Source organism: Episyrphus balteatus, chromosome 2, assembly GCF_945859705.1.
Source record: "Episyrphus balteatus chromosome 2, idEpiBalt1.1, whole genome shotgun sequence".
Taxonomy (NCBI): domain Eukaryota; kingdom Metazoa; phylum Arthropoda; class Insecta; order Diptera; family Syrphidae; genus Episyrphus; species Episyrphus balteatus.
The window spans coordinates 78,134,803-78,158,602 of record NC_079135.1 but is presented as its reverse complement, the minus strand read 5'-3'; the positions used below and the strand labels follow the sequence as shown (position 1 = coordinate 78,158,602).

Genomic DNA, 23,800 nt, shown 5'->3' with positions numbered 1-23,800 from the left:
AGTCGTATTTTTATAGAATTAGATTATTCATTTCTTGAACTGAAACCTAAAATATGATTTCTTCTTCCATCTACATAGAAGAAATTAAAAAAAAATTTAAATTAAAAGAAAGTTTCTACACAAAATCATTTTATATTTTAATGTATAATGTATGTATAGGCATAATTTGACTACATAAATATTTGCTTTGGGGGTGGTTAATTTACTTATTATTATTTTTTTACTAGGTATGTTTATAGATACACCATTTTTGATAACTTATGCACGCTCACCAAAAATGCACTACATGTGATATTAAACAGTAAAAAACACACACGCGTTAATACTGCAGCATTAACATTGATTATGAAATATTTTTCTTCCATTTAACAAAAACAAAAAATTAAATTAAAAAACATTATGAGCACAATATATATCATAAATTCTAAAGAATTAACACAATTGAGTAAAAATTTGAGAATGAATTCTGTTTGTTTTGTTGATTAAATAAACTATAATAACCTTATGCAACATAAAAACATATATATTTTTTTTTAAATCCTTAACACTAAATTGTGACCTTTGGTTAATTGTCAGTATTATATAATTTCCACGCCAAAATACCACGAGTAAAATTATCAAACTTAATTTGTACTAAGAACATATTGTATATATAGAGAGGGATCAATATTGTTTGTTTTGTAAAAATACACACACAAAATATAATCTTATAACACAATCACAATTTCATTTAATATTATTTGCTGGTTTTGCAGAAGCTGTTACTTTAAGTTGTCTTATTTCGGGAAAGAGTTCAATCATCAAAATCTCAACTAATTCCTGTAAAAATACAAATATTGTAAATTTGAATGTTTTTGTCATCTATAAATTTGTATACTTACATAAAACAACTGTTTATTATAAATTGGATTTTGAAGAGCATCAAATACTTTCAAGACGCCATGCTTAGCAGCTTGAGCACCAACGAGATTACTTAATACTTCAGGAATGTTATCCATGAGAAGAGCTTTGGCCGCATTCCTTGTCATTTCTATCGTATCTTCTGAGCGAAGGGGATACGATGAGGCAAGAACGCCTCCGGGCCAAAATGATTTTAATATCGCTGAATAATAGTGATGTAGCATGGATTCTTCAAAGAGATATGCTACAGATTCACGAATTTGTCTAAAAGAAAAAAAATGTTCTTATAAAGCTACGAGTATGTTGAAACAAAATAATATTATTACCTATTTATGGTTCTTCCATAAGTTATTTGGACAAATGATATAATACTTTTACGCAACCATTTAAATACACCACCCATATCAAATATTTCACCCATCAATGCATATAAAGGCTCTGCTATCGAATCCTTACTATCCAAGTCCAGCTGAAGTTTGGAATCTGATTCAGATCCTTCTAAGTACATTGATATATCATCGTCTTCGCGATGATGAGTTAGACCCCAGAATGGGTCTGAGGGTTTATTATTTTCAGCTTTGGCACTATCACTTTTGAATAGCGTTGAGAGGGAGAATTTTGTTTTTCTCGGTGAGGGTGTTGTTTGTTTTAAATGATCCGAACTAGGACTAAGGAATGTATAAATAGCTTCACTTCCACATAAGTGATCGTCTTCTAGTATAAACTGAAAAAAAGATGAATGAAAAATTAACGTAAAATAAAAAAGCATTTCTGTCAGAAAATTGTTGGTTATATTTCGCGTCGCTGATTGGTCAGCTATGAAAAAAAAAATATTTCAATTTGGGCAATTTTATTGCAAAGTGGACTCGATTTACTCCCATACCTACATTTTCATTCAGAAAATGATGTTGACCAAATATCTTTCCAGTAAAATTGCCTGAATTAGAAAGATTTTGACAGATTACCAGTAAAACTAGGCTAACTTTTCAGACCCTAACGTTTGTGTTAAGACTTTTGTTTCCCATAGGTTTAAGTTTGGTTCATGACAGTTTTGACTGCCAAAATTGACCAGCGAAATCTTAGTTGCGCACCTAATTTTATTTTTTTTTTCAAATAACACTGGTCGACAAGGTTTTTACCACAAGAACCAAAATATACTTTTCTAGTAGTTTTTGGGGTGCTGAATCAGAAAAGTTTGATTGGCCTTCGTTTTTGAAATATTACCGTTAGAAAATGTCAAAAAACGTAATTTTGGCTGTTTTCGAGGTTATGTTTTTATGTGGAGTAATTCATTATGAATTAATTTGTAACGTTTCCTATAAGAACTAGTTTTATTCTTTCAAAAAATGTTTAAATCTTTCCGATATCTCTTTTATTGGCCGAGATATTTAAATTTTTATTTTTTTGATAACGGTTATATTTCAAGAACGGAGGCTAATAGAATTTTTCCGATTGCGGATTTGAGTTCAGCAACTTGAAAACCTTCAGAAAAGTATATTTTGGTTTTTGTGGCAAAAATTCTGTGACCAGTGACTTATACTTTAGATTAAGTTTAGTTTCTCTTTGGCTTTTTAAATGAGCAATAAGAGATATCGGGAAAATTTAAACAGTTTTTGAAAGAAGAATATATGCTGTTATAATAACCATTACAAATTTGTTTATAATGAATTACCATTTTATAACGGTAATATTTAAAAAACGGAGGCCAATCAAATTTTTTTGACTTCAGATTCGGATTCAGCACCCCAAAAACTACTAGAAAAGTATATTTTGGTTCTTGTGGCAAAAAAAAAATTAAATTTTGTTGACCAGTGTAATTTATATTCAATTGGATTTCGAAACTCATTATTGGTAAGTAATTTTTGCAAGAATCTTGGGTAATCAAAATAATAAATGATATACAACACTTTCCTATACTTACATTTAAGTATTTCTGAACTTGTGCCCTAATTTTTTCCATAGAGTTTTTATCGTTTTTCACAAAGAAAAGTTTAAAGTTTGTCGGAAGGTCTATCGATTTAAGTTCATTGCACATTGGTCGTAATTTTCTATGAAGCTCCTGTAAAATATAATTTATTATGTTTTATTTCCTAATAGGCAATTTATATTTTATTTCAAAAACAATTACGTGAAACTGTGTTATAGAGCGTAGCACCACCCATCCACTAGAGATGTTACTAGGTTTTTGTTCTTTGCAATAATTTGTTGGATTATTTATATCCTCATCAACATGAACCAAAACCATAAACTGTAGAGATTCTTTTTCATCCGATACCTATCGATTGATACAATTTATTTTATTAAAATAATCAAGTTTTTGTTTGATGACAAAAATACCTCAAGACTTTGAATTGTTGCTTTCCATTTGCCTATATGATCAGACCAAGCATCTGTCCGTCTTAAATGAGCTTCGGTTTGGCGCTTCTCATTTCTTAACCATTCCATTTCTTTTTCTAATATAATTAGCACCTTTGATTCTGGTTTTACTGAGTATTTTAATGCATCCAGTGCCAAACTCTTTTTATCCAAACGATCTTGTATTTGTTCTAGTTTTTTTCTAGCATAGGTGGTGTGTGTTGCTACATCCATTTGGTTTTCCGTTTCCGATGAGGTGTTTTGTTCATCTTGGCCATCGGAGATATTCAAGGTGGGGTCCTTAAAGTCTTCAGAATTAAGGGCATCTTTAAGTTGCAAATATTGTTCACTGAGTAAAAAAGGTGGGAAGTATTTGTCTTCCAAAGTTTTAACTACATTCGCTTGGATTTGGTAAAAAATATCAGGACCAGCATCGCCAAGTAGAAAAGTCTCAATTAATTTTCGATCAGATTTTTCTATTTTTATTTCTGGTTTGGGCAATCGAATGTATGTGTAAAAAATTTCAGTACCCATATGATGCCATTGTGATTTGGGTGCGTGTTTCATGTCTTCTACGGCCAAATAAAATCCTACCCACGAACTGGCCTTGTGTGGTTCTAAGAATATTGTCAAGTAACGCCGGCCGACGCTTGTATTCAATATATCGGTTAAAGTTAGATTCTATGAAGGAAATATTTTTAAAATTGTATTCCAAATGAAGTCTAGTAATATTTTTTACCATATCATTACTGTTATTTCCTTTCCATCCGAACTTCAAAAGATTTTTTTCACATTGTTGTTTTGCAAATGTTAATTGTTGAACATATCGTTTTAATCTCACGGCAGTCGTGAGTTCTGCACGGGATAGACACTTTTCATCTGAATCAGGATCTAATCCTTTAAAACGATTAAATGTAGTAAAATTCGTTAAAAGTATTGTGTATTGATATTACCTTTAGCTCGCTGTAAATTTTGCATTGTTGTTGCATGCATCAAATCATTGACAATACTAGTTCGTATTATTGAAAGTTCTTCCATGTTTCCAGAGTTGTTAATAATTTTTATGAAATCTTCGAAACTTGCTGCATACTCATAGCTGCGTTTATTTATTGCTGCTGCCGCTAATCTTGATTCAATATTTTGAACAACTTTTTGATTAATGTAATCAGGGGAAGTAAGCATGTTGATCATTGGAAAAAATACTGAAAACAACAAAGATAAATAAAAAATGAATTCGCTGCAGAATTATCAATTTTTAAAGCATACTCTTGAATGATAGAATTTCTGTTAATAGAATTTTTAAAGGAGGCAACGAATATCCTCGTGGCAGTAACAGTATAACCATGATTTCGCTTAATTTTCGTAAAAATTGCATTTCGTTCTCAACATCTTGAAGATATGAGTTGGTTGAAAAAACTGGAGTCGATGAAGTTTCAATGCTGAAAAGAGATGGAAAGAAAAGTGTTTTATATTTTTTAATTAATGCACCCCAGCAGTTTTGAGGATCGTTGCATTATCAAAACTAAAATTTATTGATATGTCATGAGAAAAGAAAAGATGATACTATAATGTAACACTTATACAACGCTTAACGCTGCTAAAGTGCTAATGGGGACAAATAATCTCATATCCGAATGAATTTTCTATATTCTTCTTTGTTTTATGTAATTGTACATATTAAAAAATTAAAGGCATGTTTAAGTCCATTGAATAACAATGCGAGTATGGTAACTATTAAATTTTACTCTCCATTATCTTGGAACCCCGTGTTTTTAAGATTTTTATTTAATAAGCCTTAATCTTGCTTTACCAAGAAAGTTTAAACTCGGACAGACTTTTGATAAAGAATTTAAATATGTTTTCATTTTATTAATTATCATTAATCAAAAAGAAAATAATAGTCAAGTGTACGAAACTAGATGTTAAATCCATCCAAAACTAATTAAAATGCAAAATTTTTTTTTGTAGGTCGAAGTACTTATATATTACAAGACTTTTAGATTATATGAATTATCTTTAAATACATTTTAAAGAAATTTGGAAGATAAGCGAGAAGAGCCGACAAGACTTTCAAAAAACGCAAACGGGGTCACTTAAGCTCAAAAAATTTAATTTTTTTCCAAAACGCGACGAAGAGCTTGGATTAGATTTTTTTTTTTGTATAGACCGGGCAATGGAGGTAGTTGAATATGCAAAATGTGGGGACCGAGTTTCCCCAATGGATTTGAATTCAGAAAAGGCCAAAGAATAATAATGCGGATCTTGCCGGTAATTTTTTTGGTCCATTTTTTTAACTCCCTCTACTCTTATTTGTATAGAAAAATATTGATTATGTGTCAAAATTCATAGCAATAAGGAACTAAGACGTTCATTGGTTTTTATTGCATGACTTGTTCAGTGGTTATAAAAAAAGTTGTGAAGGAAGCGGGAAGGGATCATCAAACCTAATTGATGGTCTCTACCTCTTATGGTAACTAACTCAATAAAAAAGTATTCAGTGTGATTTTAAAACGTTTTCTTCCCAGAAATTTGACTTTGAAATCGTTTAATTCGAAAACAATAATTGATTGAAATAACTTGATTTAAAAGTAAAATTAAGTGTACAATTCTTTATTTTAAGTAATTTTTTTTTTCTAGAAAATTGTCTCTTCAATATTAATTATACAGGACGTCCCAAAAGTAATGGATCAAACGAAATATGCTGATTGAGGAACTTAAGAGCTCTCAGAATTTGGTAACTTGTTCATCCCAAATCCTTACGGTTTGCGATTTAATGCATTTCTTGTGAAATTTCGAAAAATCCCTACTTTGCAACAATATTTTGCTTCCTGCGCCCACTGCTGATTTTTGTTTTTTTTTTTTTAATTCTTTTATAAAAACATTGCCAAATAATAAGGAGCTATAAATTAATAAAAAAAATATTTTTTATTCCATACGCCATTTCGCTGCAAATTAACTAACAGTTTCAAGTTTTATAAGAAATCAATTTCTAACTTTTATTTGCAAGCGACACCGCAATAAAAATTTGTGCGGTGTGATAATGGTTTATTATTTTAAAAAGTTGCCCTATTTTTGCAGTTTTCAAAAAAGTAAAAAAGTTTCCAAAGTTGCAATTAGATCGCAAAATATTACAAAATGAGTTCAGCAAAACAGGGTTTTTCAGAACAAAAAACAACCAAAAATATACACATTTTCTCTAACTGTTATTTGTTTATTTTTCTTTGAAGCCTCTATTTTTGTTTGTATTTTTGCTCTAAAAACCCTGTTTTGTTGAATTGAAATTGTTATATTTTGCGAGCATACTGGAACTTTGGAAACTTTTTTGAAAATTGCAATAACAGTGCATTTTTTTAAAATAATAACCCATTATCACACTGCACAAATTTTTTTTCGGTGTCGCTCTCAAATAAAAGTTAGAAATTGATTTTTTATAAAACTTGAAGCTGTTAGTTAATTTGCAGCGAAACGGCGTATGGAATAAAAAATATTTTGATTAATTTATTGTTCCTTATTAATGTTTTTGTAAAAGAATTAAAAAAAAAAGAAAAATCAATAATGGGTACAGGAAGCAAAATACTGTTGCAAAGTAGGGATTTTTCGAAATTTCATAAGAATAGCATTAAATCGAAAACCGAAAGGATTTGGGATGAACAAGTTACCAGATTCTGAGAGCCTTTAAGTTCTTCAATTATCATATTTCGTTTGTTCCATGACTTTTGGGACACCCTGTATAAACGACTTAAAACATTTCTGTTTCCGCCCCTGAGTTTACCAATCTATGTGAGCTCCGACTCTTTACCAATATTGGAGCGTTTGCTCTACTCACAATAATAGAAAAATGCTTTTATTTTTTCTTATAAAATCAATTCTTTTTGTGTTGGGCCGATATACATCCTGGACTTTACGCGCCACCCTAAGTAAGAAAGAAAATGTCTTCAATTGTATGTTTAATAATTTGTTACCCGAATTTCATATGATTATAAAGAGTATGTACTTCATATTTTGATAACAAATTTAATGTTATTTGACTAACTGCCTCTTCAAACGGAACATTTCTTTTTTTTTTTAATTTTGTTCCTATAAATGACGATGTGTGTTGATAATCTCTCAGTGAGTCAGTTGAATTTCCGGATTTTTCAAAGCTCATGTCTTTTAAACTATTCATGTCAAGTGACTGAAATATTCTAAAGTGCTTGACTGTCAGAACAATTTATCTAATCATAAAGTTTCAGGGTTTATTGGAACAAATCTTAAAAGGTATCAAAAATAAGCGACTTAACCCCCGTAAATGAAGATGATCAGCCAAAGGTCATAATTAACATGGCTTAGCAACATTGTAGGCATATTAATTTAAGAGTTCAGTGCAATAGTTCCTGCTCTAGTTTGTCAAGTACCTATATGACTACTTAGTCACGCATAAGAAATTAATTCTTTACAATCTTATCTGCTTCTCATTTAATAAGACATACCTACTGTATAAGTCTATCATCATAACACTCTGCCAAGGCTAACTCATAAGAATATTGAACTTAAAATAATAAAAACTAAAAAAAATATCAATAATAAATAAACAAAAGAAAATTATTATTCTTACGCTCTAGCTTCAGATATTCGTATTTTTTCCAAATGAACAGTTACACGATTAACCATATCGACAGCAATAACCTTGGCCGCATCGACTTTAATGGCACGTTCTCGAATTTTTTGTACTGCGTTCCACAAATCCTCGCGCAATACATCATTAATGAGCTTCGGTTTTGTTGCCACATGTCTTAAACAAAAAAAGTTCACATGATTAAAACAATATAATAAACTATATTCCACCTATCAATATTATACTGATTGACAATGTTATCATATAAAGTGTCTCTTACTTACCCCAACCATGGTGACATGAAATCTCGCAATACATACTCAATTATTTGCTGAAGTTGCAAGTCAACAGTTTTACCAAATATCAATGGCAAATTCGATGGATTTTGTATTGGTTTTGGCAAATCAAATATGCTAGATCTAAAAAACAAAACACCCAAGACATAATTGGCTTTCCTATGTTCATTATAGTGGACATTGTATACTTACTTAGTAGCATTGTAAACCACAGAATAGGGTTTATGGATTAGCTTGGGCTGTGTCTTTGAGGTCAAATTAAAATGAATATAGATTGTTCCAGCAATAGCTGCAAAATTGAAAGAAGGAAGTAATTATTTTTTATTGCAAATGATAGTGGTGGCCTTATCGGAAGATTCCTTGAACTTACCTCCCAAAATTAGTACAACAGAATAGACAAGAAATAAGAAAATATAGAAAAACGATGGGTAGCAATAGATTGTAGCTAATAGTGCCGCCAAACAGCCTCCAAGACAATAATGTATATTCATTTCCATTTTATTAATATGTCCCGAGTAAAATTCGTTTAAATTTATAATTAGTCAATAATCAATTGTTTTTTATTCTTGCAAGTTACAATTGGATCATGTTCTCTGGTTAATTGCGTGTAATATAAATAATTTTATACTTTTTCATTTGTCGGACTTTACATGATTGTAAGCAAATTGGAAATATACATATTCACATCACGCGATTACAATTAATTGTTCGATTTTTCTTAGCACCAATCAATACTGCAACAAGTTATGAGAGGTTTACTTCATATTTTTTTTTCTTCTTCAGCTAATTGAAGAAAATGTCTTCGATTTTTTTTTTATAAAACTTGTAAGGTGATTTGCTGCAGGAATGATGGCAAAAGCCAAGCAAATAAGCAGCAGCAAAAATTTCAAGTGACAGCGACAGCGGGCGTATCATAATATAACGATAACGAAGGTTGAAAAGAGAACGTCAAATAAAACTGATAAGCCAAACAATAACAAGAAAAAGGAGGACAACAAACGGTGTTCAAAATAAAGAAAATTACATGGCATTGTTGTTGTAATACTTGTAATTACGAATGAGAGTAAAAGAAAATGAAAATGAATTTTTGTGTTCTCTTTTGATATAAAAGGGGTAATTCGTTAAGTTTTATATTTTGTGGGTGTGTTCGATTTGAAAATAAATATCGAACGTGTGAATTCAGAATGTAAAAAGTACGGTGCGATAACGAATAAAGGCTTGACCAATCCGGAAGGGTATGCAATTGCTGTACGGGTTATTTTATGAACAAAATTCTAAACTGGAACATCAAGGTTGAGTTGTCAAGTTTTTTCATACAACTACCCGACCACACCAGAAAGGTGCGGTCAAGCAGCGGATGAGTATGTAAAAGCGGTACGGGGAATTGTGTGAAAATAATTCCAAACTGCAAAATCAATAATCAGGTGTGGAATTTTGTTCATACAAGTACCCGTACCGCTACCAGTACCACTACCGCATATCTTCTGGTGTAGTGTGAAAACGTGTTTGTTTTCATTATAATCTTCATATAATTTGAATCTATGAGGGACAGTTGCACAAATAATGCTTAAAATCATGGTTCAGCAACTCTTATCTTTCAAAATCGACAGTAAATGATAATACCGCTGATTTTATTTGGCGAAAATCGATTAGAATAATTTTTAAGTTTGAATGTTACTTTTTTCGAGATAGTGATAACTGACACTTGAATAAAAGTTGAACCACTTTTGTGACACTTCCAAACCAACGAGAGAAAACTCTACCGATAGCGATTTTGTATTAAAAAATTCTACACCTGAAAGTCGATATTCTGCGGTGCACCATCAATGAGCAAATGTATACCTATCACTTTGTTTCGGAAGAGACAAATCGGCTATACAAGATTGAGTTGTTTTGTGAAAACATATACGCGGCAGCAATTTCATATAAATACGCTCAACTAAAATGGTAACTACCCTTCAAGCAAACGAGTCCGACCTCGGTGTGAATCCGCTCTGCCTCAGGTGGAGCTGAGTCCGAATTCGGCTCAGAAACGGGTCCGAAGGCGGCTCAAATTAGTATAGAAATTATAATCAACGCGGAGCCGATTTTATATGTATTGGTTTTTTCACCACGATTTCTCCTTCGACTTTGTGTTCATACACAAAAAGTTGCAAGTGTGTGAGTGCAATCCCGTTTTTCTCGGTCGGAGTGTCTTTTCTGAACTCCGTTTTCTACGGGTAATTGTATGAAAAAAATTCCACATCTGAACGTTGATATGTCAGTTTGAAATTTATTTCATACAATTAACCGTACCCCTCCCGCATGTACCCTCCGGTGTGACCAAGCCTTAATAGGGTAAAATCATCGCACAGCTAAGAAAAAAACATCGCAAGCAGTAAACAAACATACCTAATAAACCAAAATAACGGAAAATTCAAACAAAACAAAAAGAATAAACAACAGCGTTAAAACAAAATTGCAAAAACGCAACAAATTCTTTTTGACATTCTGCTTTAAAGTTGATTTTCAATTCATTTCCCGGTAGCTTGCGAAATTTTTATTAGTGGCTAACAATTTTTACAATTTACCAAATAAAAAACTAACCATTCTCATGCTAAATTATAGGCATATCTCAATTAAAATAAAGAACAAATTAGAAATATAATAAAATTACATATTAAGTGGATATTTTATTCACAATTTAACATTATTTTGCAAATCTGGATGAAACTAGCGAAGCTATGATCGCCGCCTCAGAACCTTTGGTAAAATTTATTTATCAAAAAAATAAAGATGATCAAAACAAAATCCTTTATTTCATTTAGGAATTCATTCCTCGGGGGCGTCAGGCGGTTGAGGAGCACCCAGGTCCCGTGGTGCCAATACCAAACTCTTGCATCCCTACCGAGAATGTTCTTCTCTACCGCATGCAAAATGTGAATATTTCCTCCAATGATGAACCAAATGAGTTTTGGTATATACGCGAAATATATACAGAATGTCGACGAGACTCTCCACAGACACAACAATATAAAACAAAAAACAGTCCCGACTATATGACTGATTTCTATGTCAACTCCGAAGAAGAGTTGTATGTGAAGAAAAATACTGCTGTTTGGAACAGAGGTTATTTCTTTTAAATCATTTGTTCTCAAATAAATTGGTACTATTGAAAATTCTTATGTTTTTAGGTCTTCATACAGAAAGAGGAGTTCTACCAAGAATGTGCTTCACATGTGAAACGCCTATTAAATTTGCATTCTTTTGCAATCAAAGCTTTCTGCATGGTACCATGAAGAAGGAGTGCGATAAGACAAAACTCACTTCGATATGTTTAATTGGTAAATTTACTTATATTTTTACTTAAATATTTATTTTGAACTTGCATTAAAAATTTGTCAAATTTGTGTATTTCAAAATTCTTTATGCACAAAATACTGTATGATCAAAATGCTGTAATGCAAAATTCTATATTTCAAAATTCTAGTTGGTCCTTTCAGAATACAAAAACTTAAACAATATGGAAAAATTACCTAATAAAAAAGTCGGATTTCTTAAGAATATAAATTTTATCTCAGTTATTTATGGAATATTCTCAACAATGTTATACCATTTTGAATAGAGAATTGAACACACCAACTTTTGAGGTAACTTGCCGAAACATCGTATTGCATTTTTTTACACTACGGTTCATTGAATTAGAGTCATGTAACATCTTTTAGTACTTAGTTGGACTGAGTTGAAATTTTTGATTCATTTGGTAGCAGGGTTATTCAAGGTTCCGTAACAAAAGAAAAAACTGAGAAAAATTAAGATTTGTAGTCACGGCACACGAAAAACCGGCACACGGTGACCATTTTTTGGACTTTTTTTCAAATGCCCATAACTCCCAAAATATATGGCTGCGACTTTTTTTTATTATTTTTCTGATAACTGTCACCACCTACCCTATCTACCGTTTTCGTTTCGACGTTAACTTTTGGGACACCCTGTATACAGTATCTATCATACAGTATCGTACAGTATTATACAGAACTTTGATCATACAGAATTTTGAAATGCAGTTATACGACCCGCTCCCGAAAATTTAACTTTCGAAACCCCCAAATCGTTATTTACTGCGATAATCCAATGTTTAAAACATTTTAGTTGCACAATTGCGTATTAATGAACAAAAATGTGCAATAGTGCCCGGCAGCACCTCTTAAATATTTCAAAATCGACTGACATTTTAAACTGATATAATTAGGTTAAATTCATATTTCATTCAAAATGCAGGAGATTGTTTTCTGTAATTTTTTCTTATCCTGAAGAACTCAACCTTCACGCTCACAATATTTTCTAGCGTGGTAGATATAGTGCTTGACTGATAACCTAACAGCATTCTTTAATTTATTCCTCAGCTTCAATTGAACACTACCCGTGCTATTATATGAGATAATCAGCCCTATCGTGAGTTTCACGTGGAATGTTTTCCGCCCGGAATATTTTTTTGTTCGCCCGGAATTTCATAAGCTATCATGAGTTTCACCCAAAAGGAATTTACATTTTCCGCCAAACTAGTAGGTATATTCTTCGGCACCTCGCAAATTAAATACAGTAAAATACAGAGAGATGTCCGAACTTGAACAACTTTTCGCCCGGAACTCACAATAGGGGAATAGTAAATTTAAATTTTTTCGGGTGGAATTTTGTTCACGTGAAACTCACGATAGAGCTGGATAATCATCTCCTAATTCTTTCCACTCTCTCTATTCCTTCAAATTAATGCCGTCGAAAATACATTTAAAGACATTATTCTTTAAAAGCATATGTAGGTACACAGTTAAAATAATAAAAAAAAAGATCGGCAATTTTCTAAAATTTTGATTCTGAGACGCGCCCTAATATTGATGCATTCCTCATACAAATCTACGTTCAGTCATATAAAAATAAACGAGGCCTTACCCTTGTGCTTTGTGCATCCACTGCCTCGCTCTGTTGCATAAGAACCAAAAATATCAATTTTCGTTGTACGAGTTTCCATAAGAATGCATGAGTTTCCAAAACTTTGAAGCCGTTTTTCTCAAAACTATAATTTTGCAGATTCGTGGTTTTGGCTTTGTGCCCACGATATTTTCTATAGATTTTTGACCATCTAGACTTACTCATACTGCTGTTAATTTCTTGTTTGATTCTCTGTGGCTAAAATTGGGTAAATAATGGACTTTCAAAGTTTACGGTTTATGGACCTTTTTAACCATTTTTCTTTAACACTTATTCTTTTACTTCTCCAGTCGATATAATATATTAAAAATAAAAATAAAAATATTAAGAGCCCCCGCACACTACAGACTTTCTATCGGCCGATAGTTTAGTCGGGTTGGGCTCCTAGTGTGCGCACAGGCAGGCGACTAAACAATCGGGTCGCTAGGAAATATTTTAGTTTGAAGGCAATTGTGTAGCAAAACAAACTTTTTTTTCGATCAAACAAACTTTTTGATCGGCCGATACTTAATCGTTGTAGTGTGCGCACTCTCATAAATTTTCATTCTGATTAAGAGACCGACTAAACTGTCGGCCGATAGAAAGTTTGTAGTGTGCGGGGTCTCTAAATATTGAAAAACAAATAGTTAATATATGTATTTCTTTTAAAAACATTTTTCAAAATTATGAAAATAGTTTTCGCAATAAAGACTTTATTGATAGAGCTATCAGAATTAAAAGACTGGAAATCACCAAAGATGTTTAAGTAAATTACTAAGTTGAAAACATGTCCGGTTTTTGACTTTTTTTTTTAGAATTTTACTAAATCGTTTGAAATTTTGCGCCATAGGTACTCTTTATTGTTTTTGCAATAATTTATTTTATAATTTTCAAAAGGATCCCTGGAATTGATAGCAAATTATTTTTTTAAAGAAAAAAATTACTTATGTAATATTCATCAATATTCAGCTCGCTTTTTAAGTTATAGCCAAAAGCCTCTAAAAGGAACAAAAATAGTAGAAGCTGTCTATCTTCACAAAAACGTGCCTTTTTATCTTTGCCTTCAATGAGAATTTACTTAAAAAAACGAAAACTTCTGGTATTCAAAAATTTTTGAATTTTTCTTTGAGCAAGAAATTTTTAAAAAAATGTTGACTCATTGGACATAAACTAACATTTGTAGTAGAATGAGAATACGCAGAGTGAAAAGAGTATACATAGTTACTCAACAAATTATCCAAAGCTCAATTCCCTTCCAAACAAATTAAATTGTTTATTTAGAAATAAAAATTCATTAATTTTTCAGATGCGTCATGTCTACGAGTATATTGTAGTAATGGCGAAGATTTTACATCAAATTTAGAATTCCCAGTCTCAAATGTGTGGGTCACTAAATACGGAATACTTCTTGAAAAAGAAGCAATCAACACAATTGTTCAAAATCTTGCTATATCAATGCCACGAATATTTTCTCTTTCACATCCACTCGATGAAATTTGCCCGGTGCTTATCAAATTATCAAATGGTGTTGTTAGTTATCTCACCGAAGCTGATTATAGTGTCATTTTCACTACCGAATCCAGTGACTTAGTGCTACTTTACGATAATAAAATGGGAAAACATTTTGTATCTAAACTGAGGAAAGCAACCGAAGATGAAATTTCATATGTTGGATGCAATAATGACACAGCATTTTGTAGTGCAAGTGTTAATCAAACTCAACGACCTGGAATGTCGAGTTTTTCTCAAAACTCTATGAAATTTTCAGGTACATAGCAAATAATAATTATTCAAAAAACTTTATGTAGAAATTTTAAAATAAAATAAACAGCTGGAGCCAAAAACAGTACAGCATATATGCCGCGATCGAGTTTAGGAACTACTGGTTGCAATCCACACATCAGCAAGTTCCTTAGTTCTCAATCGATTAACAGTGGTGGTCCAAATTTCAAGTAAGTTATCCCAATTAACTTGAGAGGTAAATTTTTGTTATAATATCTTTTATTTTAGTCGAACAAATAGTCAATCACCTTTAACTCGTTTACAATCTTCAATGGGACCACATTCACTGTCAATGCAAGATATTAGAAAACCCGGACAAGCTCAACCATCCAAAGCAATTGTTCCAGATTATTGTTTGGAACATATTTGGACCGAACAAATATTGTCAAAGTGAGTGATTTGTTCATAATTATTGCGAACTTAACTAATTTTTGTTTTTTCCAGAGAATTTTGTGAAATTGCAACAAAAGCTTTTGTGCATGTTGACTTGATCGGACAAACATATCTTTGTTTTTTGCTACCAAGGTCTGCGAAGCTGCAATTAGTTCGAATAGTAAACTTCGACGAAGAAAATACACAAATCGAAGGTGAAATATTTTCTATAGCTGCTAGAGATGCTGTTGTTTTGGAGGTATGTATTAATTTTTAAGGATCTCAAGAAATTTTTTGTTCATTGTTGTACTATTCAAATTTGTATTAACTTACTAAGCTAAAGTATTCTTATCTACCAGTAACATGTGTTAATTTTTACGGTATCAAGAGTGAACATCTGCGGAAAAACTTGAAGTTTTTGAACCAAAGACTCTTATCGCCTTAAATCAGCTTTATTTCCGACATTTATTGGAGCTTGTTACATTCAGTAGATAGTTCAAAAATACAATTTTCATTATAAAGTGTTTCCATACTGGTTTAATTTTTTTGTTTAGATTAATTTTATTCAAACTAAAATGTTAGACGTACTAGTTCTTAGATTATTTTCAAATTTCATTTTAATAATATAAATTATCTCAGTAACATTTTCACAATTTATTTCAGAGAATGAAAATGATTGCAATTCTTGATCCTAGTGGCACATTAACTTTATACACAGGAACGGTTTTTGTCTCGAAGGTGCATGTTGTTGCTGTCATTCCTTCTTCATTGCCTCAAAGTAAACCATCTTGTTCTCCATTCCCAAGGTAATTTTTGCTATAAATATTTTTACCAGTTCTTCGTAAAATTTTGAAAGTGTGAACATTTTCTGAGAAATCCTGAAATTAACTTAATGCTTACAAATGTTTTGCAGACGAAGTAGTCTTCTTCCAACAGCTTCACAAAAGAGCGATTCAAATTTCGAAGAAGAATTACACATGTTGTCTCCTGTACACCCACTTCAACCTCTATTCACGGCTCGGTAAGGGTTTAGCTATTCGACAAGAAAGTTTAAATTAATTTTAATCTTTTATAATTTTTTTTTTTTTTTCAAAAGAAGTAGTAGTGGTGTTTGCTTAAACCTACGTGATCCCGCTGGTAATCGTTTAACGTTAGTTTACCCAACGGGAAAAATGTATCGTTTATCACTGCCACTCATTAATGAAACATACTTTGTAACTCGGTGCATAGAAGCCTTAAGACAAATATTAAAAAGAGAAACGTTTATTCAGCTAATAACACATTGGTATGGTGCTAGAAATCCACCTGGATCCAAGGATTTTAGTGGCGAAAAAGAATGGCAGACATTCAAAACAGTTTTATCTGAATTGATGGGACGAGTAGCGAGTTCTGATGATTCGAGCATAAATATTCCATGCCAACCAGAAGAACCAAAAAAGAGAAGGAAAAATGATGAAGTATTAGATGGTACCGATGACGATTGGGATTATCTGGAGTCAATTTTAAACAGACGCAACAAAGAGGGTCCCTTCAAAGCCAATTCAATAAAATTCATTGATTGCAGTGCTTTACTTTTCAAAGAAATTCCCAAAATATTTTTTGCTTTCCATTTATTGTATGAGGACTTGAAACTAGATAATACAATGCATGATAGTTTGTGTTCTCTGGGAGAGGTAAGTAACTTACATTCATATAGTTTTGAAATTTAAAATTAATTTAAATTTTTCCAACATTCAGTTTCTATATCAACTAGCAACAGATATGCAGCTAACTGCACATTGCCTTCATTATTTTTTGGATTTTCCTCACCTAGCAAGCATTAAGTCGCAGAATATATTTACCGAAGATCATGCAAAACAAATGTACCATAAGAACTTACTGTCAGAACCTGTTCCAAATATTTTCCAGCAAGTTGAAAATATACTCAAAAACCGAGAAATCTATCAATATTCATTTATAGAGGGTATAAATACAATGAGTAGGAATGCTTTGCAGGTAAAATACAATTTAAAAAAATTCTTATTGATATTATATTTGTTTATCTTTTTTTTTTAAATTAGTTAATATCTCTTATAATTCATGGATGCATGAAAATTAAAAATTGGATTAAACTTCTGGAATTTCCCGAGACAATGTATCCGGACATTCCAATAAAAAAGAAACGATTGATTTCAACAAACGTGCCTTTATGCGAACAGCTTATACAAATGTTAATTAATATGGGTGAGTAAATTTATTTACTGTCACATTGTATGTTTTTTATATGCATATTTTTTGAACAAATCCTTGATAAGCCGACTATTTTTGGAGAGACAGTAGGAGAATATTTCTAGTTGCTTAGAAAAAACAAAACGCTGAAAAATTTAAAAATATTTTGTATCTTTTTCTGAAACTTTTGAAAATGTGGTTATTTTAGGCAAGGGATACCCCTTGTATTTTTGTCCAAAATAAAAAAATGTACATATTTTTTTAACTGTGAACTCGTATCATCTGTAAAACAAAACTTGTTTCGAGAGTTTTTTTTCGAAAATATCAGCTTCCAAATGTAAAAAATAAAAATATTTTTGGTTCTCAGTTATGAATAGAGCTTTGTATTTTGTATTTGTAATTTTTTTACCTGGCCTGTTCAATGTGAACTCATGTCTGTAAACCAAAACTTTTTTTGAGGCAATGATCGGAAAATATCAGTTTCCGAATGTGAGAAAAATAAAAATATTTCCATTGCAAATAATTCAGCAACCAGACCTCCAGCAAACTTTAAGTTTGGACGGTTTTGGAGGAAATTTTTCAAAATGCCGTTTTCTTAAGGCGTAACTCTTGCCTTGTATTTTTACTTAAAAAAATAAATTTGTAAATTTTGTACCTGAATGTATAGGCCTGTTCCATGTGAACTCATATATCTGTGGCCACAATCAATTAACCGCTTAAATGAGTTAAGAAAACAATATTTGAGTGGTCTTATGATGCTTTCGATTTTTAAGTCTACATTTGCTAAATTTTTTAACTATGAAAAAATGATATATAAAAACCATCTAGATCGGGATAAGAAAATATTGAGTTGAAATCGAAACTCTGATCGGAAAATTTGTTTCCGAATGAAAGAAAAATATATCCATAGCAAATAATTCAGACACCAGATCTCCAAGAAATATTTGGTCTTTATTTATAAATAGAGCTCAAAGAGACGTTTCTTTTGATGTCTCACTTGTTGGATTTGGAGTTAATTTTTGAAAATGGCGTTTTTTTTAGGCAAGGGGTACCTTGTATTGTATTGTATATTTTTGGAAAATCTTAAAAAAATAAATTTGTAACAGATAATAATTCAGCAACCAGACCTCCAAGAAACTTTTGGTTTTCAGTTATGAATAAAAAAGAGACCTTTTTTTTGATGTCTCACTCGATGGAATAGTTACCTATTGAATTTTTCGAAAATCCTTAAAAAAAATTAAGTTTTGTACGAAAAATATTTTCATAGCAAATAATTCAGAAATCAGATCTCCAAGAAATATTTGGTCTTTCGTTATGAATAGAGCTTAAAGAGACTTTTCTTTTGATATCTCACTTGTTGGATTTGGAGGTAATTTTTGAAAATGCCGTTTTTTTAGGAAAGGGAAGGGTTACCCCTTGTATTTTTTTTCCAAAATCTTAAACAAATAAATTTGTAATTTTTGTACATGAATGCATAGGCATAGGCACTGTGAGCCCATATCTGTAAACCAAAACTTGTTTCGAGATTTTGATTCGAAAATATCTGCTACCGATTGTATGAGAAAAAATAAAATTTGTTTATTAAAATTAAAGATCCATCTTTTGGTCGATTTTTCAATGTATTATCGCTTGTATATACTCGTTTAATAGAAATAAGTTTGATTGAATTGTAGTTTGATGCTGTTGCATTTTTTCGTTAGCGCTCGTAAGGATCGATTATGAGCGATATTTTATTGAGATCAATGAACTATAGTGATAGTAGTTACACTGCTTAGTTAAAATTCTAATGTTCATTGATGTAGAGAGTAGTTATTTCGTTCAGATACTTCAGAGAAGTCCTTGTAAGAATTGTTTTACCATTTATGTACATATATCATAAAAAAAAACAGATTGAAAAATTTAACCCTTTTAAAATTCTAATGCATAGTATTTTTTTTTTGGGGTAATATTTCATACACAGACATGACCAGAACCGACGTAGAACGTTTACCAGTTTCTTTGCATTTAATAATTGCTGAGTGCTTAGAACATGGACGTCTCTCTCCTCCCATGGGTTGTGCACCACCAACATACGAGCTCATTTTGCGGTCTGAATTGCTTGAACACACTCGTTATCAATACTCAACAGAACTATATTCGGTGAAGTTTAGCAAGGCTAACATTGACGCTGAAGACTCTCTATCACCTCGTTGCCCACCCAATCCTAATGGATTTTCCAGAGCAGAGTCTGCCGATGATGATGGCATGGAAAATATTGATACGAAATTGTTAAGTCTACGTTTCCCTGACGATCTTCGAATAGCTGAAGTGCGACGTTTGTTGATAAGTTCCGAACCAGTTCTTATTGATATTGTACAATCGCCTGGTATATCCGATCATGAGTTTATTGAAGAACAAGAAAAACAATTGTACGCATTATGCACAAGAACCATGACATTGCCCATGGGCAGAGGCATGTTTACTTTACGAACATCAATACCAACTCCAACGGAATCAATGCCCATTCCGAAATTATGTCTTACCGGAAAAGAACCGGTCAAAGGAGCAACCATTGAAATGCAACAAATTGAATTCCCTGCAAATATGAATTTATGGCCAAGTTTTCATAATGGAGTTGCTGCTGGTCTGAGAATTTCACCAAATGCTAAAGACGTTGATTCAACTTGGATTGTATATAATAAACCGAAAGGACCAACTGAAGTTACAACAGAACATGCTGGCTTTTTAATGGCCCTCGGCTTAAATGGTCATCTTAAAACTCTTTCGTTTATGAGCATTTATGATTATTTAGTTAAATGTGATGAGATGACAAGTGTTGGACTTTTATTAGGAATCTCGGCTACGCACAGAGGTGAAACTCTTACTTATCTACAATTGTCACTTAGAATCTAATGATTATTTATATTTTAGGAACAATGGACACAACAACAACAAAGCTGCTAAGTGTCCACATTGAGGCCTTATTACCAGCCACTGCTTTAGAATTAGATATTCCACAGAATATTCAAGTGGCTTCTTTGATGGGAATAGGTCTTATCTATCAAGGAACTGCTAAACGGCATATAGCTGAAGTTTTGCTTCAAGAAATAGGTAATTTCAAATCAACTTATTCTGAGAACTTAGAAAAATGGAATTATTATTTAAGGTCGACCTCCGGGTCCTGAAATGGAAAACAGTGTCGAACGAGAGTCATATGCCCTGACAGCTGGCTTAGCCTTAGGTTTGGTTACTTTAGGACACGGTGAAGCTCCAGCTGGACTGAGAGATTTGCAACTACCTGACACTCTGCATTATTACATGGTTGGAGGCAATAAAAGACCTTTACTGGGCTCACAGAAAGAAAAGTACAAACTGCCTTCATTTCAAGTACGAGAAGGTGACACAGTTAACATTGATGTCACAGCCCCAGGAGCTACTTTGGCTCTGGGATTGATGTTCTTCAATACTGACAATAAAGCCGTAGCTCAATGGATGGATCCACCGGATACGAGTTACCTACTAGATCTTGTTCGACCAGATTTGCTTCTTCTACGTACAATCGCAAGAGGTTTAATTCTTTGGAAAGATGTACAACCAAGCTCAGAATGGTTGTTTGATCAGTTCCCAGCTAATCTCAGATTCGATATCAACCGCGGACCTGTACCAAAGAAAGATCTTACAGATCATGAAGCCATTACGTTAGTATTTGTTTCTTTTTTTTTTTATAAGTAATCTCACTCAAAACCACTTACACACATTTTAGACAAGCATATTGTAATATAATTTCTGGAGCAGCTGTTTGCATAGGCCTCAAATATGCAGGAACCGAAAATAAAGACGCTTTCAAAGCTCTTAAGAAAACTATTAAACTGTTTCTTGGATTCTCGGGAAAATACGTTGGAGAATATGCTGGACGAGCCACTGTGGAGAGTAGTCTAATGCTTATTTTAATATCAATATCGCTGGTGTATGCTGGAACTGGAGATTTGGAAATAATGCGAATGATTCGTTATCTGCGCTCAAGAATTGGCACTGCACACTCTCAAGTTACTTATGGCTCTCAAATGGCAATTCATATGTCATTAGGATTTCTATTTCTTGGTGCCGGACGTTATACACTTTCTAAAAGACCTGAAGCCGTAGCCGCTCTTGTTTGTGCATTATTTCCGAAATTCCCTTGTCACAGTAATGACAATAGGTTAGTCATTTGTTAACTAAATTTTCCTAACCTTAAGATGTCCATTGATATAATATTTTATAGATATCATCTACAAGCTTTTCGTCATCTTTATGTACTCGCTGTGGAACCGAGACTATTTCTTCCACGAGATCTCGATACAAAGAAATTATGTCTGTGTCAAATTTCATACATTGAGGTTGGAAAAACAGAACTTAAAAAACTTCCCATGGCACCATGTATGCTACCTGACCTTAGCACACTTAAATCGGTGATTGTAGACGATCAGAACTATTGGCCAGTGTGCTTTGAAAAAGGACGCAATTGGGATCAATTGGTGTAAGTTAAACAAGTTGAACCATGAAAATTTTATTTTAAATTCTAATTAATTCATGAATATAGGAAAGCATTAGAAGTATCTGGTTGCATTGATATTAAAAAACGCTCAGGATGCCATTCACATTTAGATGACCCGGATCGACTTAAAAGCCTGCTCGCCCAAACACTCACTACTGAACAGTATACGTGTTGGAAAATAGATACTAAATCTTTAGAAACCTTCTCATCAGATCCCATTGTCATTGGGTTTACTGATAGATTCCTCAGTGTTGATGCAAGGGAAAATAAACTTACAAAAGTGGAATTGGAACGATACCAACAATTGATAGTGATCTTCTATAATTCAGTCATAAAAGACAAAATGCACGGTTTACCGATTTATTTATCAATTGTTAATGTAAGTAGACTTGGCTTTTTAATTCTCACATTTACATTGATTTCAAACTTTCTTTTTTTTAGACTATGCAAGCAATTAAATCAAATTCAAAAACCTATGATGTTTGGCAACTTAAGCTAATTGAAATCTATACAAGAATGCAAACGGAAAATATTCTAATTTCAAAGGAAATTGTTAATTCTGTTTTGGAAAATTTAAAGTCATACATTGAAAGCTGTCAAGTCTCATGCAGAAATCATTTAAAGAAGTTTATTACTTCGCATTGCTTTGATAGCTTATGTGAACTAAGTTCAACTGAAATATCAAAAGTTCTAGCTGTGGTTGTCTTTTATGGTATACTTCCTAATGTTCTGAGCTTGGTTGATTTGACTGGAAAAGTGAATTACATGCGTTTGTTATATGAATTAAACAAAATCAACATGGAGACAAGTACAATTAATTGCATTATCAAAGTATTGGATATTTCTTAAATTATTTGTTAAAAAATTATATTTAGCTTTTTAAGTTTCGCAAAAAAGATTATTAATGATTGTATTTGAATAAATACTGAATTATCATTTTATGACTGTCTAGTAGTAATATGCGTTGTCTATACAAAAGTGGGAGTATTATATTCAAGGGTGAGAAATCTGAGGAATTATATTACATATTTACTTCTTACTTGCGATAAACATAGGTACTATACAATACATATATCAAGTTATGCATTCGTACAAAAAAAAATTGTTATGCAAATCAGACATGACATAACGATGATAGAATGCCAAAAAAAGTGGGTCCCGCGAGTCTGTCTGTCTCTGTAAGGAGCAACACCCTAAAAGGATGGACCCATTAACATCAAACTTGGTATGTAGCGTTATTTGTCGACTATTTTGGATTAAACATATATTTTGGAAAAATAACGATACCTGCCATTTATCGATTTTGGAAAAGTTTAATTTTCTCAAAAACAGAAAACGGTTTTTATAAAAAATATCTTAGTTTTTATTCAGGGTTTACATATCTTTTAATGAAAATTTTTTCGAAAATCATTATTAACGTTAACGTTTTTTTTAATCAGATTTCTTCATTTCAACAAAATTTTGTATAAAAAACATTTATTTTATTGTTAAAATAAGCCAAAAATAAAATTTTGGAAAAAAACATCGAAATTTTTATTTTGAAAAATCTTACTTTCGAAAACGTGACGTTGAATTTTTTAAAATTTTGCTTTTACGTGTTGATAAATAATGGCATTGTGTCAAAAATAAAAATATTTTTTCTAAAAATGCATCTTACGGCCATATTGTTCACTAGTTTAAAAAATACATCTGAATATAAAGAAATTGATATGTCAAAAATAATTCCAAATCCATGATATTCACTATATCACAGAGAAAAAAATAATAATAATTTTTAACTATTTTCATAGTTAAAATCGTGGTAACTATTTTGGATTTGGATTTATTTTTGAC

General features: G+C 31.9%; 2 protein-coding genes across 3 annotated transcripts; one reads left to right on the top strand and one right to left on the bottom strand.

Annotated features, from left to right (window-relative positions):
• Positions 1-138: 138 nt before the first annotated feature.
• Positions 139-9,029, bottom strand: LOC129908978 (sorting nexin-25). Of its 2 annotated transcripts, none has more exons than XM_055985838.1 (13): positions 8,516-9,029; positions 8,338-8,434; positions 8,134-8,268; positions 7,850-8,026; positions 4,522-4,694; positions 4,209-4,457; positions 3,995-4,152; positions 3,238-3,936; positions 3,029-3,175; positions 2,822-2,959; positions 1,227-1,624; positions 882-1,164; positions 139-819 (listed from the first exon to the last, which is right to left on the bottom strand). In XM_055985838.1, the coding sequence occupies exons 1-13, from the start codon at positions 8,640-8,642 to the stop codon at positions 727-729; spliced, it is 2,874 nt and encodes a 957-aa protein (XP_055841813.1). In that variant the 5' UTR covers positions 8,643-9,029; the 3' UTR covers positions 139-726. The 2 variants fall into 2 exon arrangements, with proteins under 2 accessions (XP_055841813.1, XP_055841814.1); XM_055985839.1 differs by having other exon boundaries at positions 3,995-4,146.
• A 1,561-nt stretch (positions 9,030-10,590) lies between these two features.
• On the top strand, positions 10,591-22,897 carry LOC129910078 (anaphase-promoting complex subunit 1). The gene is made up of 19 exons (XM_055987332.1): positions 10,591-10,892; positions 10,953-11,253; positions 11,319-11,468; positions 14,399-14,860; positions 14,924-15,044; positions 15,103-15,264; positions 15,319-15,505; positions 15,910-16,052; positions 16,160-16,267; positions 16,343-16,919; positions 16,984-17,241; positions 17,307-17,469; positions 19,415-20,305; positions 20,365-20,544; positions 20,600-21,131; positions 21,197-21,631; positions 21,695-21,949; positions 22,013-22,346; positions 22,409-22,897. Exons 1-19 carry the CDS (start codon positions 10,869-10,871, stop codon positions 22,814-22,816), a joined length of 5,691 nt encoding a protein of 1,896 aa, XP_055843307.1. The 5' UTR covers positions 10,591-10,868; the 3' UTR covers positions 22,817-22,897.
• Positions 22,898-23,800: the final 903 nt, after the last annotated feature.